Source organism: Haemaphysalis longicornis, unplaced genomic scaffold (assembly GCF_048455015.1).
Source record: "Haemaphysalis longicornis isolate Haplotype H1 unplaced genomic scaffold, Haemaphysalis longicornis Haplotype H1 scaffold_13, whole genome shotgun sequence".
Lineage (NCBI taxonomy): Eukaryota > Metazoa > Arthropoda > Arachnida > Ixodida > Ixodidae > Haemaphysalis > Haemaphysalis longicornis.
This window is the reverse complement of record NW_027526233.1, coordinates 74,272,632-74,289,663: the sequence shown is the minus strand read 5'-3', so window position 1 is coordinate 74,289,663 and position 17,032 is coordinate 74,272,632. Positions and strand designations below refer to the sequence as shown.

Here is a 17,032-nt window from a genome sequence, read left to right as displayed (position 1 = left end):
AAAGGCACTGTAATGGTGCCGCCAATCCCCGAAGGGGTATGCTTGCAATTAGAGGACAATAATCCCCCGGTGCGGGAGCGCGTGAGCGGATGGAACGCGACGGGGACCACCATCGGTCGGCATAAGCTCGGTGTGTGCTTGGACAGCACCGAACGTGATCTACACCCACCCGACGACGCCCGTGCTACGGCGCCACGACGTCGCCAGTGAACGCCGCATTACGGGGGCCGTGCCGTAGCGCCGGTCGCTCGTCCCCGCTACCACACCGGGCACCCGTGCCTTGCGCCGGCGAGTCTGGTCGTCAATCAGGCGGGGCCGCCATCGGTTCGAGAGGACCACCCGTGGGAGCCGCCGCCCCTGCCTGCCTCTCTTGGGCCTCCGGGCGAGAGGTCCGTGCTACCACGCCGGGCCGCCTCATGTTCCTGCTGGGCTGCGCCACCGGATCGGGCCACGTGTGGTTCGAGTGACGTGGGGCCAGCCAAACGGGACCAGCACGTCTGCGACCCTCGGCTAGTGTGACTGCGACAATCCATGTGAGCCCAGTCCAGATTGCACGCGTATGTTGGGCGTTCGCTACCCTCGCTGAACTGGGACTTGCGCGGGACTGTTAGGAGGTGCAGGACTGAATCCCGCTTGTTGTTTTTCTCCTTTCTCATTTGCGTTTGCCGCGTTTGTAACGTTTTGGTTTCTTCCCGTTTTGCCCATGACCCATTTGAGCTGTTTTTGCCGCATAATACATCGCTCCTACGTTTCCCCTTCGTGTTGTGGCCTCTGTCGTCATTGACTCCGTGTGCTCGTCTCGTGGTTCCCACCACCGAACCCCGAGTTCATCACAATTGGCGTCCGCGACAGGACCTCTTGAATAACATCTCGAAGAGGGCACGAGGCTTGTGGAAGAGGCATGAGGACAGAGAACCGACATGGAGGTGGAAAAGTTAGTGGCCAGCGGAAAGGAGCTGGGACTCCGCGATGCAGAGTGGCGGGAATGGGTCAAAGCGGAGCAGGATCGGTTGCGCGATGAGAGGGCGGCAGAACGGGAAACTCTGAAGACCGCAGCAGAGCTGGAACGCGCTAAGCAAGAGAGCCTGAGGCTTAGCTTAAGGCTACAGGAAGGCGCGCAAAACAGCCCACAAGCTGAGGGCTCCGTGGCAACCCAACCTAACCACATGCCTGTCATGTCGACGAGCCCGCATAACTTTATCCCCCCATTTGATGCGCGCAGAGACGACCTGGACGCATACCTCCTAAGGTTCGAGAGGGTCGCTGCAGCTCAAAAATGGCCGGAAGATAAATGGGCCGTCGGGTTGAGCACATGCCTCACCGGAGACGCGCTCTCCGTCATCGGGAGGATGACGCCAGAAGATTCTCTGGACTACCAAAAAGTCAAGCTGGCGCTCCTTCAGCGGTTTCGTTTTACCCCTCAAGGGTATAATGACAAATTCCGCCAGGCTAAAGCTGAGGACGGCGAAACAGGAACTCAGTTCGCTACGCGACTCTCCGGTTATTTTGACCGATGGCTCGAAACGGCTGGTGTTCCCAAGACGTTCGAAGCGTTACGCGACAAGATGATCGCGGAGCAATTTTCCAAGTGTTGCTCGTCCCAGCTGGCCATTTTCATGAAGGAAAGGGACTGCAAGTCGACCAAAGAAATGGCTGAAGCTTGCGATCGCTTCCTTGAAGCACAAGCTCTCACAAACTTGGGAAAGACCAGGGAAGAAAGAAAAGAGTCGCAAACAGACCTTCCTTCCAAAAGAGCTCCCACCTGCTTTTTATGCGGAAAAACGGGGCACAGCGCGCAAAACTGCAGAGTAGTAGGCCTGAACATCCACTGCGGAAGCTGCGGAAAACAAGGGCATCACGCAGACGGCTGTCGCTCTAAGCCTCCTGATAAAGAGCAGGTGTCGGCATGCGCTATTGAGAAGTGTCACGACAAACCGCAACAGCACCGCGGGACTAAAGGCACATTGGCCTTATCACGGTCCCAGCGTAAACAGCAACGCCAGCTCCAAACGAAAAGTGCTGCAAGGCGTATGCCAGTTGTAACCGGTGACATCTACGGTCAACAAGTTTCCGTTCTGAGAGACACCGGCAGCAACGCCGTCATCGTGCGACGAGAGCTGGTCCCTGATAGTTGCCTTACAGGCCAGGCATCAACTGTCCGTTTTGTGGACAATACCACAAGGATACTTGAAGAGGCTTCCATCCACGTGGATACACCATACTTCAGAGGAAAAGTTCTGGCCAAATGCATGGCTGATCCCCTGTACGACCTCACACTTGGAAACGTACCAGGTGTTAGGGACCCCAACAAACCTAACCCTGCATGGAAGCCGCAGCAACCAAGGCATCCAGCTACTCCAGCGGTGCTCGGTGGAGAAGCACGTCCTTCTTCGGCCGAAGAGAACACCAGCGGCGTCCATCACAAAGTACAGCATAACGGGCCAGCAAGTCCCATCATGTTCGCCGACGTTACAAGAGAAGAGATGCGCCAACAGCAGCAGCTGGACAAGACGCTAGAAAACTGCATGAAGATGGCTTCTTCACAGTCCTCTTCCGATAAAGAGAACCCCTGCAAGTTTGTTGGTCAAAAGGGGCTCCTGTACCGTCGGTACGCCTTACCATCAGGCCGCCTCATTCAGCAACTTGTAATTCCGCATCCTTTCAGACACGCGGTCATGAGGAAGGCTCATGAAGGAATTCCAGGTCATCATGGATTTTCAAAGACATCTAAAAGAATCCTCCGAGAGTTTTATTGGCCAAACATTTACGCCGACCTCCGAAGGTTTGTTAGGACCTGTCAGCGATGCAAGACAGCAAATCCGAAAAGGGAGGTGGGCATTGCTCTTTCAAGAAAGGTGCCTACTGTCGGCCTGTGCTTAACTGAAAGTCTGTTTTCAAGCAAAACAACAAGCCCATAGTGCACATACACACCACGCCGAACAGAAGCATCTTCGTTCTGAAGTCAAAGTTTTTAACATTGTTTTGGCGTCTCTGCAGTGAGGTGTCGTGGACTCCAGACGATGCTTACGGCCGGGTCGCGAAATCTCTTGACTGTGTGAACAGTGCTTTATTTTGCTGCACCAGATTTCGCCCACCGGAGTCTTCTGAAAGTGTGTGTGTGGCGTCACCCCAAAACACTTTCTAAAGCCGGGGGTAATGTGATGAGCTCCAGGGAGAAAACAGGCGCATAAAAGAAAACAGTGGAAGGAGAGGAGGCCAATCACCCGCTAATGGGTATGCGCCTCCAGAGACGAGGAAGAGGAGGAGGAACGCGACCGGGCTCTTGGGCGGACGAGCGTTCGGGTTGCGCCTGCATCAGCTGCGAAGACACCCATCGACGGCGCCCGTGCTACCGCACCGGGACATCGCCAGGTACCTCCTGGTCACCAGCCGGATCCGCTACTGCACTGGGCAACAGCGCCGGGATCCCTCTCCTGCCGTTTTCGCTGCGCCTGGTCTCTTCGCCTTCCGTTCCGGTCAGCGTGGAGCCATCGAGCCACTCGCGACCGAGTCATAACGGGCTGCATCAGTGAGACTGTTGTGGTTTTCTTCGCGCATGTGCTTTCTCTCACGAATCACCAAGAAACTGCGACAGGGAAGGACTTAGTTGTGGTTTCCTTTCCCTTTGCATTTCATTCCTTTATTTTTCAATTTTGTTTTTGTTTTTCCATCGCCTTCTGCATACCCCCGTGTGTCCGCTCTCTGCAATATATTGCCTCTACCCGCTTCACCTTCGTGTTGTGGCCTCTGTCGTCATTGACTCCGTGTGCTCGTCTCGTGGTTCCCACCACCGAACCCTGAGTTCATCACAGGCACGTTTTAAGGAACAGGTGGTAGCGTTCAAATTTGATGACGCGCTGCTTAACCAAACTCGCTGGCTATGCATAAATAACCAAAATTCGTTCTCTCTCCCAGTATGGAGTGTGGTGCACCAAGGGTATACAGCGAGTGCACTGTTCCCGTTATTGTTTGACGTTTTTATTAATTACATTGTAAATAGTGATGTCCTTCAACATTCAGAATCAGAATCAGAAAAGGATTTTATTAGGCAATCGATAGATTACAAAATTTTTGTAACATTACTTCGTTACTGGCAGTGATGCTGGTATACCTACTATACACTCCGGAGATATGACCCAACTGGGCTAAACTAAGCTGTATTTAAATAAATCTGCGAAAAAACGAAAGCTGTACTATTTCGGCCGAAAAATAAGGTGCCCACACTACAGCGTAAAAAGTCGTTCTGATACAGGAATATTAAACTTGGAGTGGGCTGTAAGCGCACAGCAATTTATTTTCATCATGTTTTTTTTTGTGCGTTTTTTTTTGCTTTTATATGCAGTTACTTTTCTGAATTTCTGCATTGCCCGCCGCCATGCACGACGGCCCGTTTGCCCCTATCAAGCTACTTAATGACGCCATAGCGCAAGAGACCTTCCATAGCTGCACTTGTGTTTGTCTGGTAAATGAACTCACCACGGAGAGCGCGCAAACTTTCCAACCGCAGGATCTGTCCCTCTTCGCTGCTTCCGTTTGCTGGTGGTATGAGGCTCACACATACTACGTTCCGTGTTTAGATCCACATAATGATTGTCGCCTTCATATGTGCGGAGAGAATAGACAACGGCGTGCAAACGCCACAAATATAATCTAGTAAATTCAAATCTAGCACTCCTCTGGGCTGCCCTTTTCTCTCATTTTGGTGTAGGAAGCGGGGGTAAGATTTACCACGATACCTTCCGTTTTATTACCTACAAGCATTTTTGTAATACTTTCATATTTATCACCGCCTGCATCTCCAAGAATGCGATCGTACCCTGTGGAGCTATTTTGTTGCAAAATGTATTGCGACGCGTTATGCACCGAGTTGTTAATGGATAATATATGCAACATTGTTAATAGGTAATATACGGCATTTCATTATCCATTACCGCATTTCATGAATTTGAAGCCCCGCCTACAAAGTAAAATACCTGTATTGTATTAAAAAACGGGCGCTGGTGCGGACGTCCACCTGCTCCAGTCAAATCGGAATGAGGTAATGTTTCTATGAACTCTATCGAACAAACGGTGGCGCTAAAATTGCTAACTTTTTGCCGTTATCAGCACCGGGCCCTGTACAAAGCAATGCTCAAACATTTTCAGCCTTACTCGTAGTTAATGTGACCATTTCTTTCCCTTTTTCGAGCTGTAATGCCCGTTCCAGCGTTCGCATGGCCAATAAAAAACCGTTGCAAAATTCGTCAGGAATTACGTTTTGGTTACGGGCTTTGAAGGCAAAAAATGAGAGAATATGAAATAGTATTTCGTGACTGTTACCCCGTGTTAGGGCCTCTTCCTTCGCTTTCGTTTATTCGGCTCTTGGCATTAATTACTCCTACCGGCAGAATAAATCTATCGGCACGCAGCTGCTTCTTTACAGGCAGAGCCTTTGTCCGCGCGCAAGAGTTCTGCTCACGCACCTTCACGCTGACCGCTCACGCGACAAGCACGAGATTAAGTTTTGTTACTCATACGGTGCGCTACAGAGTCATCGCAGTGGCAACATACTTGGCTTTTGCTTTGAAGTCCTGGGAAGAATAGCTACACCAACCTAAGTTTTATCTATTCATTTTCTATTCAATGTGGCGTTATTTTTTGGTGCCATCCGTGTTGAGCCCGACGGTCGCTTTTCGAGTGTGATCACGCACTTACCACTTTTGCCTTGATTACGCCTGGTCAGTCGTACACTTTAATATGCGACCTGGACTATCCAAGCATGATGAAGCCGTACTCTACCATATGAGGTTGAATGTCGCTAACCCGCGATTCTTCTGTTCCAAGACCAACCAGTTGTCCTCGCCTCTGTGCACACAGTGTGATTTGCGTAAAGATTTGCAACACGTCATTTGTGATTGTGCGCGCTTTATTGCACAAAGAGGCTCTCTTGCAGTTTCCCTAAGCCAGCTCCTCCCCGTAGCACTAGAAGTGAGGGACGTAATGGTCCTTAGAATTCTTCCAAACGTGCCGCGCCTGCAACGAAACCCTTATTGGCGTACCTAAGAACACAAGTCATCATTATAATCATCATCGTCATCGCAATCCTCTGGCGTAGCAAGCCAGGCATCTTAGATCGACTGGCATCACCAGTTTAAAGGGACACTGAAGTGAATTTGTCAAGCTCCCGTTTTTGCTTGCACTGCGTAGACTGGCTCAAATTAGCACACTTTTCATCGTTTTTACGATTGACAAATCGGTAATTATTTTACAAAGCGCGAAAGAAGAAAAACTACCATGCGCGGTTTGCGGCGGCCGCACCAACTAAAGCTGTGACGTTAGGAGGAGCGGGCACCGTGATTGGACGACGCCCAAAGTGGGCAACCAAACAAGTTTCGGTTTCGGTTTCGGTTCTGTAAAACACAACCGTTGGCGTTGTTGGATGGGCATTCTCAATAACTCAGTAATCATCGTACCGCGCTTCTGCCATGTTGTCAGTTGTAAAAATGCATTAACATAAGCCTCCTAGGACGGCTTGGAATCGTAGCATTCACTAGCCGAAACCTACGCAGTGCATGAACGCCCTCCGCGTACCCGCAGACGCCCAAATGTCATGTGCTTTTCCCCCATATCTGGAGCTTGCCTCCCTCATGCCTGTATCGTAAAAAGCGTGTTCGCACCAGGCCAAGGGTCTGTTCATTCGGGCCTGTGCCCACTGCCTGCAAGCAGTCGGTGCTTATGGCAACAGCACGCCAACGAGAACTCGCTAGCGCGCCAGTGCCAGCCTGCGCGCGTTTTGTGAACTGGTTCGAACTAGTTGTGAACTAGCCCAAAAAAAGGTGAACTCAATATAGAAAACATCGGTGGAAAACGAAAAAGTTAACTTACAGAAAAAAAAGCACGTACCCGCGGGGATCCGAACTCCTGACTTGCAAAATACTTGCGGTGGCATATCTAGCGCCCCAAACAGCTCGGCCACGGAGCTGGCTCCGCTGGCCTTGGTAATATAGGCTATATATTGTACAACCAGTTTACACTTGTATTTAGTTTTGGCATTTCAAGCAGCTTAGGTGACTATTTGTTGTATTGCGCTCGTGCAGTAAGCGTCGCCCGAGTTTCCACAATAGCTCACGTCTAGCAATTGCATTTCGTAGACGGAAAAGCGTTCGCCGATGCGTAGTCGTGCTGCTGACCGCTGTGCTTGTTCGCCCAGCGCAAAAACGTGCTTCCCGCACCCTAGTTTTACGCTGTGCGGTAAACATATCAGTTGATTTTATTTCCTTAGTACCTATATTGACTTCGCTGACTCTTCTCCCGCCTTCAAGAGGCCTTATACTTTCCTACTGGCGTACCAGTCAGCGAAGCGTCGCATGTGCGCTTGTGCAGCGCTTGTGTGAAGCGACCTTGACTTGGAGCTAGATAGAGTGTACAAACTAACCAAGTAAAGAAAGGCAGATTCTACCATTCACAAACGTGTCCTGGCTTCGTTTCAACTGAGCGAATGAATTGCGACGACCCGTCGGCGGCCTGCGGACGAAACGCTGGGCCGACTGACTGTCTAAAGGCAGGGGAGCCGTGCAGTAGCGCAGCCAATTGCGAGCTCGGCTCCTCTCGACGTCACACGAAAACGCCGCAGAAAATGGGCGAGCGTAAAGAGAGGAGGACAGCATTTTCGAATTAATTTTTCTACTAAATAAAATCGCGTAAACTCGCCCAGGGTGGTCGAAAAATGGTCTGGGGACTCCGCACTACAATTTGCGCAAGTAATCCCGCAATGTTTACATATCACTTCAGTGTCCCTTTAAACAAAGATCCTTCTGTCCCTCTCTCTCGTGGCACTGAAAATGCAAATCTATGGTAATTATACGGGGCTCAGTTTGTGAATGAAAAAGTAATATTTTTTGTTTGGAAACACTTGCAGGAAAATACTGTTACAGTTTGCTTTTTTGAATCTAATGATACCCGCTCGACGCCGCATTGAAAAATTTTAAGCAGCCTCTGTGATTTACTTTAATTGTGTTGCACTTTTCATTGCTTCACAATTTTAAGTTTATAAGCTGGGCAAGGTTGCCGGACAGTGTTGTTCAATGTGCTAGTGTTTACTTTCTTCAGAATATGTTTTAACACGACATCGTTAAATCAAAATATAGATTATGTTAAAATGAGGCGTATACGCGCACCTGTTTGAATCCCTGGTAGATCCTTTTTATCTCGTCTTTGCTGAACTTGGTAGACTTGCAGAGAGCACTGATGGTTTCAGGCTTGCAGCGGACTACGGTCATCTCCAGGTCATCGATAGCCTTTTCTGCATTCGAGAAAAAAACGTACGAATTAGAGAGCAAGCACAACAATCAAACGCATCAAATTCACTGTTATCATTGTGTACATCTTTTTAGTTTTTTGTGTGGTTGAAGTGCCTCATTGTTGCATTGCTTGTAATCAAAATTTTTTCCCTTTTTTTCTGTCTTGTGTGGTATTGGATAATACCGCTATCTTTTTTGCGTTTAATTTATGTCTGCAATAAAACTTGTTTAACATTGTTCTCTGTTAAAAATATACGCTGTACCACTCCCCTCTCCAATGCCCTTTGGGCCATGAGGGTACATTTAATAAATACATAAATAAATATATAAACAAAATATGCTTACTGTTAAACGTATTTACTTTCAAGGGGAGCAGTTCCTTCTGCTGTGAACGCACGTTCCTACTATGGTGCTGCGTTGCATGCCTTTAAAGGCACCCCTTTACTTTGATGCAGCAGGATGTTTTTTCAGCACTGTTTACAATGTGGGATGGTTTGTGCCACTACGTGAGAGCTGCGCTGTGAGTGGCTCCAATGATGTTATGCCACAATGAGCCAGGCTTTCAGCAATCCGCCACGTTCCGTATCCTGCTCGATAGCGATACATCGTTCTTTTGCAGGCATGAATGACATTTATTGATACTACGTGTTACGGCTGAGACTTAAAACGCTTTTACTTCGAACTACGTTGGTGCCATTCCGATCGGTGGATTCTCGGGCGACATCATAAATGGTTCTAGGAGGCTTGGCTCGCTCCGCCCGAGGGAAGCTGTTGCGGCGACCGACGGCATCATCGGCTCAACGGCCGCGTTTCACTACTGGGCACTTAATAAGCTGCTTCATGTGGTTATTTCTACAGCCAGAACTCGATATTCCCATGCGACAGCATTAAGAGAACATTCCGGCGTCGGTGTAGGCGTAGCCGTCGGAATCTCAAGCCGTGAAACAACTCCAAACCCACGTATCTGGGAAGCGTTCTGTAGTGCGAGGCGCTCCTTAGCATGAGTTGAGACAGGGCGGTAGCGAAATGTAGCCACCCACGCCAGTGAACCGCGGTGGAAATAAGGGAGCGAAAGAAAGCAGCCAAGTAAGCGTACAGACAGGCATCATCATTCACGATCTTCGTAAACCCACGATTACACGGGAACAGTAACGAGCAAGGGGCGACGTGTTGGAGACAGGTCAAAGACATTCGAAAGCGTTTGCTCGAAAGTGGATTGCGAAGCAAAACGTCATGAAGCAAGATCACGAAGCGCCTCGACAACGCTAGCTGGGAACAAAGCGTCTTAGTTGTTTAATGCTACTTTCAAAGCTTTAGCATTCACGCCCGATAAGAAACACATAGGTGTCACCAAATCGTGGTTTTTTTTCAGACAGTACCAGGACACACGTGCAGTCTTTGCCCATACCACGGAACACTTCAAATATTTCTGGCTTATTCTTTACTTTGCTAAGGTTGTGTGCCAGTCTTTCTTAACAATGGGCCCAGTTTCGGTGAAAGAAAACAACGCAAAGTCTTGGCCTCTTCGATGCGGCGGTAGTGTAGAAGGCACGCCTCGAGTACTAAAGCTACCAGGGAAGAGCACATCGGAGGACCATCATGGTCAGCTTTGAAGGCAAGCGTGTTAGTAGAAATTGTTGTGGTGTGGTTGCCACAACTTAAGTGCAACAGCAAAGTAGAGGTACAGCTGACACTGTATTCAAAGAAGGAAGGTTCGAAGGAAGTGTGTGCAAACCACTTTCCCTTATCTATTTTCCGAATAAAGAAGAATTTTTCGCACAGACGTTTTGCAATAGCTCACACAGGAATTGTTTCTCTTTCCACCAACAGTGCAACCACGAGGTGGTGTTTCTTGTTTCCCTCTTCCTTGAATTCCTGCCGTTTAAAAAGTACTCGAAACCATGACCTTAATAAATTTCTTCAGTATTCGCCGCAGTTTGTGTAGCGTATTCTCTCTGGTGTTTCTTACTTGCCCTATTTAGGTAAGTGTAATACCAGCTGACAACAACTGCCTACGCTATCTTGCACGAGGCCTGCTGCTTCAGGCTGTCAGTTGGCTTAGGGGCAGGTTGAAGCACAGCCTTTTGAAACATAGCGTTGCGTTTTATGGGCTTCTTCTAGCAAGTTGTGATGAGTTGTGATGTTCTTCCCGAAATATTCGGGCACATAGATGCAAGCACGTAAGCTTTGACGTCCTGTTGCATATCATGTTTAAGCGGTGCTTTTCCTCAGGGTCGCAAAATGTGGATGCCACAGGGTTGCAGTGTATGAGCCGGAAGAGTTATGGTCAAATACACAATGGTGTTATAAATCCCTGCAGGATTCACTACCGGCTACCGGAAACAGTGTTCAATAAATCACTCAGATTCTTATGCGAGATTTCATTTTTCAAGAAACACTTTCACTAGGTTTCTGGGACGAGCATGCAATTTCCGAAAGGTTTGTGTACAAAATTCAGGTGAGCTTCGTAACCATTTTTCAAGCTACGAATGCTCTAGTATTTTATGAGTTGAATGAAAATCCACACCGTTTGTGTTAGCACCAATATGGCTATGCGATAGAACAATAAGGGTCGTAAAATATCAGATGTGGACTTGAGTATATCAGAGTTCATCAAAGGTATTCTATATACATGACAAGCATTTTCTTACTGCACACCATTGAAATCCATGCACGACATACACTTCTTTTAAGGAGGGGATAGGATAGAAGGTGTGAATGTCACAATCCGCAATCACATCATCGCACGAAAAAAGTCTGCTTGAAATATAAAGCAACTGCCCTTATTTTACTCATTTAAACAAACCATGCAGAATGTGTCGCTTAAATTTTGTGGCATCATCTTCTTTTTCCCAAATAAGAGTTAACGCATAAAAAACATACAATATATACATGTCTTTACGAAGGAGAACAGCCTTCCCTGACATTTCTGCAGGTCAGGTATCTTGCGGATTCTGGCCAACGAATGTCGGATTTGCAACTTGCATGCATTTTAAATTGTACTCATCTCCCGTCAAGCCACAAAGACCAAGGAATACAAAGAGTTCCCGCCTGGGAGAGATGTTTCGCTTTTAATGTTTAATCAATACGGCAATTTATCGCGCCGCAAACTCGTTAGCAAAACGTTGTTTGTTTTTCTTCACGAATAAACCTCTTCACTCGCCCTTCCTAATATTTGGTGCTCCCGTTCTACCATTTCTTCACACGTGAGCCATTTTCGTAACTACTCCGCAAAGGGAGCCTATGGCTTCTTTCGTGAATGCAAACACATACAACTGTCATTTTGTATCGCACAAAAGTCAAGGCATCCTTTTCCTGTCGCAATTTCTGTTCGTTTTCTAGGCAGCACAAATGAAAGGACCCTGCCTCACAGCCTAAGCCTGCGCTTGAAACCCTCATGACCAGGGGTGGGTCCGTGTTTCGATCCTTGAGGAGTCGGCGTTTTGCAGACGGGTCACGTCGCAACGACCTCCTTGGCGCTGGCTGCAGCGGGAACCGCCTCCTGAATGTTGAATGACCCGCGCTCCAAGCCATACAAAATGGGCCTTTTCGACGAGCACCCGGAAAAGGGTTATGACAGCCGAAAGAGCAAGAAGCCTTGCCTGTAAAGGATGGCTCTCGAAGCACACCTGCATTCCTTAGCGGTGACCAAAGGGCGAACGGTGTCGTTAGACATGTAACGACTTCTCGCACAGACGCGAGGCCGCTACTGGGAAAAGTTCGTATGACATCAGCGAAACAACTCCCGCAAAGTGTCTGGACCGATGCCGTCCCCATTTTGTTTGAAACAAAACTTAACAAAGAAGACTCACATGCACCTCCGAACTCTCTTTTGTAGTTTGCCGGTGACGCATTAAAAATACCAGGGTTGATAAAAGACAGTAAAGGTAACTAATAGGTGACCCCTGAAATAGCACCGCTTGGTATAGAGACACTACAATCTCGCAGATCCGTCTCGCAGGGCAACGTGGAGGAAGTGGAAGTGCAAAATTGTTTAAGACAACTTAGAAAACACCAAAGCAAACGCCGATAAAGAGAATAAATGGGCCGGGATGACAAAGAAGGAAGAATGACTCTCTGGAAGACAAACACTCTTAACCATGCCGTAGGTGGGGTTTTAGGGACAGCGCGATTATTGGAAGCCGCGCAGGAGCACGAAAATTTTGCCGCAGAAAATGAAGATAACAAATTTGCAAGAACTGGTTGTGAAAAAGAAGAAGCGCTCATTACCAGGAAAACACATGGCGTTACAGCCCTTCCAGTGTTGATGTTCACAGACTTGGATTCCACTCTTCATGCAAACTTGACCACAGCCGAATGCACCTTTTTTTGTTCGTGTCTTTCGACCGTAGATGCCGTAACGTTTCGCAGAAGACATGTTTCCGCATTTCAGTACTCCTGGCTCAAAGCAAATTTTCTATGTATATAACACATACTTCCATGGCGAGTAATTGTAATTATTGCCGCTGGTTACTACAAACTAACGGAAAAATTGCGCGCTCTTCACAGGGTGTGTGGTATTTATTTATTTATTTGCAAATACTACCAATTAAATGAGGATTCTCGCAGAGGGAAAATGTATCAAATACATAAATCTGTTTGTCCACAAGATAAAATGTATTGAACAGTTTGAGAGAAGACACAAGCATTGTTGTAACCAGTGCATCATAATGAGAACAGTAGGTGAACATGAGCATATTTTTCATGAGTTTGCACAGTGAAACACTGAAGATTTCATAAAAATGTGTTAAACCATGTCGAAAGGAGTAAACCGTGTACAAACATGGCTTTGGTAATCTCAGGAAGCATTTCAAAATATACCCATCCATTTGGTTCAGGTTTAGTGGAAGTTAGTTTCTTCTAATTTCCGACGTTAATGTATTGACGAGATGCTCCCTCGCAGCACGAGGGAAAAATTAGTATTTCCCGCAGTCGTTGTGAAAGGGGGTTCAGTTAGGGTCGGTTAGTGTTTTTGACGCGTCTCGTGGTTTCTAAAAGGGAGTAGTATTTCGAAGTGTGGATATAGAGTTGGTTGTGTACCAAGTCGTACATAAGTTTGAGTCGGGCGGCCCTTGATCAGTTTTGGAAAGTGAGTATGCCTTCGTTCCTTTGTAGTTCCGAGGGAAAGCCTGTTCGCTGGGATTTACTAAACATGAATCTAAGTCCTTTTGCCAGCCGAGCTGTCTGTCCGGCGTACACCGACAACCACGAAGCCTGAAGCAAGAAAGAGGTTAGGAAGACATGAAGACAACGAGCCACGAAGACCAAATACAAGTTTGTTTTATTCGAATGATTTCCTGTTTTGCAGCGTCCGCAGGGCTTTCGCGGCAGCAAGTGATGCCGTATTCACTGAGCAATGAATCAATTTAGGTTAAAATATTGATTCACCCGCCAAATCGTGTTTTGGTGACGTCTGCAATGAAGTCATAACGGCGCGTATACAAACAAAGGTTCACTGCGGCATTCTGCTGTGCATCCACGTTGCCCTCAAACCTCCCAGATGGCGCTAGCATACCCAGCCCTCCGCCGTTGCTTTGTTTTGACCGTATTTACACCTGGCTTGTGTTTGCTACGGTAGAAAGTAATCGCTTCGTGAAACATGGTGTATGCTTGAGAAACACCGTCACGTCAAGTAATGCAACTTCGCTTACGCCTATCGGCCAGCGTCGTATAAGACAATTTCAAACGCCAGACTGCTGTGCAGCTAAAACAAGCATAGTGCGCCGAGTACCAACAGCAGTGCACATAGCTACTACCGCACAATTCTTGCTGCTGTAAAATGAATATGCATTACATTTAGGCGCAAATTGCTCGTTCGGCAAGCTAAATAAGCTCTGCCTAATTTGCGTTTGCTTTTGCCGGCCTCCGCAAATCGCAGAGCAGCCCGGTATAACATCAGTGTTTCTGTTGCGGGAAATGAGCTAGTGGGTCGCATGGCCATTCCTTTTTTCCTGATTATATGGCTTATTTGAGCGAAGTTTGCATTGTAAGTGGTGTCAGTATGATTCTAATGAGGCAATCTTTTGAATGAACCAAACTTGTGTTTGTTTTTCATGGCGACTTTAAGCCGTGAAACCGGCATCCTAACCACTGCGCCAAGCCAAAGGCCTGATGGTTACGGGTTAGCAGCGGTGAGGAACACTAACATGCGCAGTCAATTGAAAAGGACAAAAAAAAATGCTTCCCATGGTGGGAATCCAACATGGGTCACTCGCGTTCTGAAACAAGCGTCTATCAAATTGAGCTAACACGGCGTTATGGGCGAAAAGCTTTTCCTTTCGCTTCGTAGCGCGGGCGTTGCCTTTGGACTTCATTCGCCGCGAGTTGTAGCGCATGCTAACTTGGTCCAATTTGGAGGAGGTGCGAAATACTGCGGATGAAACGATCCGGGCCTGCTAGTCATCGAGAAATTTCAGGGGCAAGTTCAGAATTAAATGTGCCGTGATGACATATGGAGGTGAAACTTGGCGTCTTACTAAACAACTTGACAGCAAACGTAGGTCGGCTCAACGGACCATGGAATGAATGATGATCGCAGTAACCCTTAGAGACAGGAAGATTAGTTTCCTAGACGGGAGAACGAACTAAAGATAACTGAAAGAAATAAAGAAAAAGAAATGGAAATTGGCTGGCTAAGTAATTTGGCGAAATGATAACCGGCGGACTACCAGTGTGACAGAGCGGACTCTGACAAACGGGTGTAGAAAAAGAGGAAGGTTGATTACTCGATGGAGGGGTAGAAATGAGGAAATTCGGGGCCAAGAATTGGCTCGAACGGCGCGGGAAAGTGGCGGTTGGAGGTCGTTGGGAGAGGCTTTCGTCCTGCAGTGGACCTAGTGGGCTGGTGACGATGATGATGCAACATCGGTGTTTCCGACGAATGAATACGGGCCGCCAGCTTTTCTGTATCTCCAGCCTTGCAACACTAGTGCAAGCTGCGCCATTGTTTTCTTTGAATACGTTCTAGTTAATTTGAAGTTGAAAATAGCGCCGTCACATAAGGACATAGCAATTTTTCTTGTATATATTTTTTTTATATAAAAAAGCACGCTTTGGTGCGAAACTAGCGGGAACATATGCAACTAATGCTAACATGCAACTAACGCACAGATAAATGGAGGCCAAGCACACATTGCGACGCACCACCCGATCTACGCTGTGGCCGCGCCCTTGTATCCAACTAAAGTTGGGGAGGAGGGCGCGGCCTTTCGGTTTTGCGGTTAGAACCCCACGTATACGCGAAAAATTGTTTCTCCGGATTCTGTGAGAGTGAATTTCTGTCGTTATCGTAGGGGTGTGCTCGTGAAATAATTGGATATTTAAACAAGGTTCGAGGAACCTATACGTTTTTCAATCAATCGCAGGGTCCCTACTAAAATTTGGGGTGGCATTGTCACTCTCAACATTTGTGTAAACACAAAAAAGAGAATTTATTGTAACCCACATACCAGGCCGCAGCGACTAGCGGTAACAGCGCTGCCGTGCAATCAGAATTATCCAGTCAGTTTTTATGCAACATGGTTATACTGCACAAAAATTGTATGGGATGGGCAACAAGCTACTACATATCAGTTCACCGAAAGCTCACAAGCGCAACATAAACACACCGTAAACAAGTAATTTAAGCACAGAAATTTGATCAAGGCAGTATAAATGTTAATAACGGGCAGGTATTGCCCAAGATTACAAATAGTAAATTGGCTACAACCGGGGCATAAATAGCCGATATATTACAACTTCCTACGCCAGCCCTCTGTTTTTGCCGCAGATTATTAATAAGTCTGGTTACTAAGCCTCATTTGCCTTAAGGTTTACAAACGTAGAGTAGTTGTTTTAAACTTAGTATTATTCTGCGTAATTTTCTGCCTCCCTTTGCGTTGTTTAGTGAACCATCTGTGATTGCAGAGAAATGGGTTAGTTCCCGAACTCCAACCAATGTCTACACAAGTTTGCATCTGCATTAACGCTGCACTACAGCGTGAACGGGTTGGTGTCTGTTCGTCTACGAAAATACTTATCGCTGTATTTATTAAATGCATAGAATCTGCCAAATTTGAAACTAATGAGATTGAACTTTTCGTAAAAGTACTGCAGCCCCCGGATACAAAAATGTAGCTACAGCTAACAATCTTTGTGCATTGAAATTCTTTTGCGTGACATTTTTACGCTTCAAAGAACTGATTTCCCAGAAAGTTGCTGATTTAAATATTATGGCTGCGCCATCAGTCCCAGCACCAGCGCTGCATGCGGTCCATCTAATGCGCTCAAGTGTGTCTGAGAAAACCGCACCCTCGGCTTCCGCGGACTGTTGCATCCGCCGTAGAAGAAACTCTGCCGGACGAGCGCGCGACATTGGAGAGTTTTAGCATAGCGGCTACCGCCCGCTAACGCCACTGCGGCGGGTAGCGGGGCCTTACTGTGCAGGTGCATATTCGTTCCGGTAGGGTGGATTAATCCCGCGGGCCCGCCTTTGCCCGTGCATTCTCTCCGATGAGGTGCAAACTCCTCGCCCTTCCCGCACGCGCCTGCGCAGTCGGGTCCCGGTAACGGCTGGCTGTACTGACTAGGAAACGCATATACGCGTCCCGGTAACCCGCCGCAGCAGCGGGAGCCTGCTAAAACTCTCTAATAGGGCTCCCCGTTAAAGGAACAGACAACCGATTTTTGTCGCGTGTATGTTCTCTAGCTCATACGAAAGCCAGCGTTTTATATAGCCCGATAACCACAAGCAATTTCTAAACAAACTGGCGGAA

At 47.5% G+C, this 17,032-nt stretch overlaps 1 protein-coding gene across 9 annotated transcripts in view; it reads right to left on the bottom strand.

Moving 5' to 3' along the window:
• Positions 1–17,032, bottom strand: part of LOC144164348 (Kv channel-interacting protein 4-like) — a 560,797-nt gene that overhangs the window by 38,501 nt on the left and 505,264 nt on the right. For all 9 annotated transcript variants that reach the window (XM_077694863.1, XM_077694862.1, XM_077694857.1 and 6 more), the window contains one exon: positions 8,157–8,281. In XM_077694863.1, the coding sequence (XP_077550989.1) occupies positions 8,157–8,281 (125 nt within the window). The remainder of the gene's footprint in view (positions 1–8,156; positions 8,282–17,032) is intronic.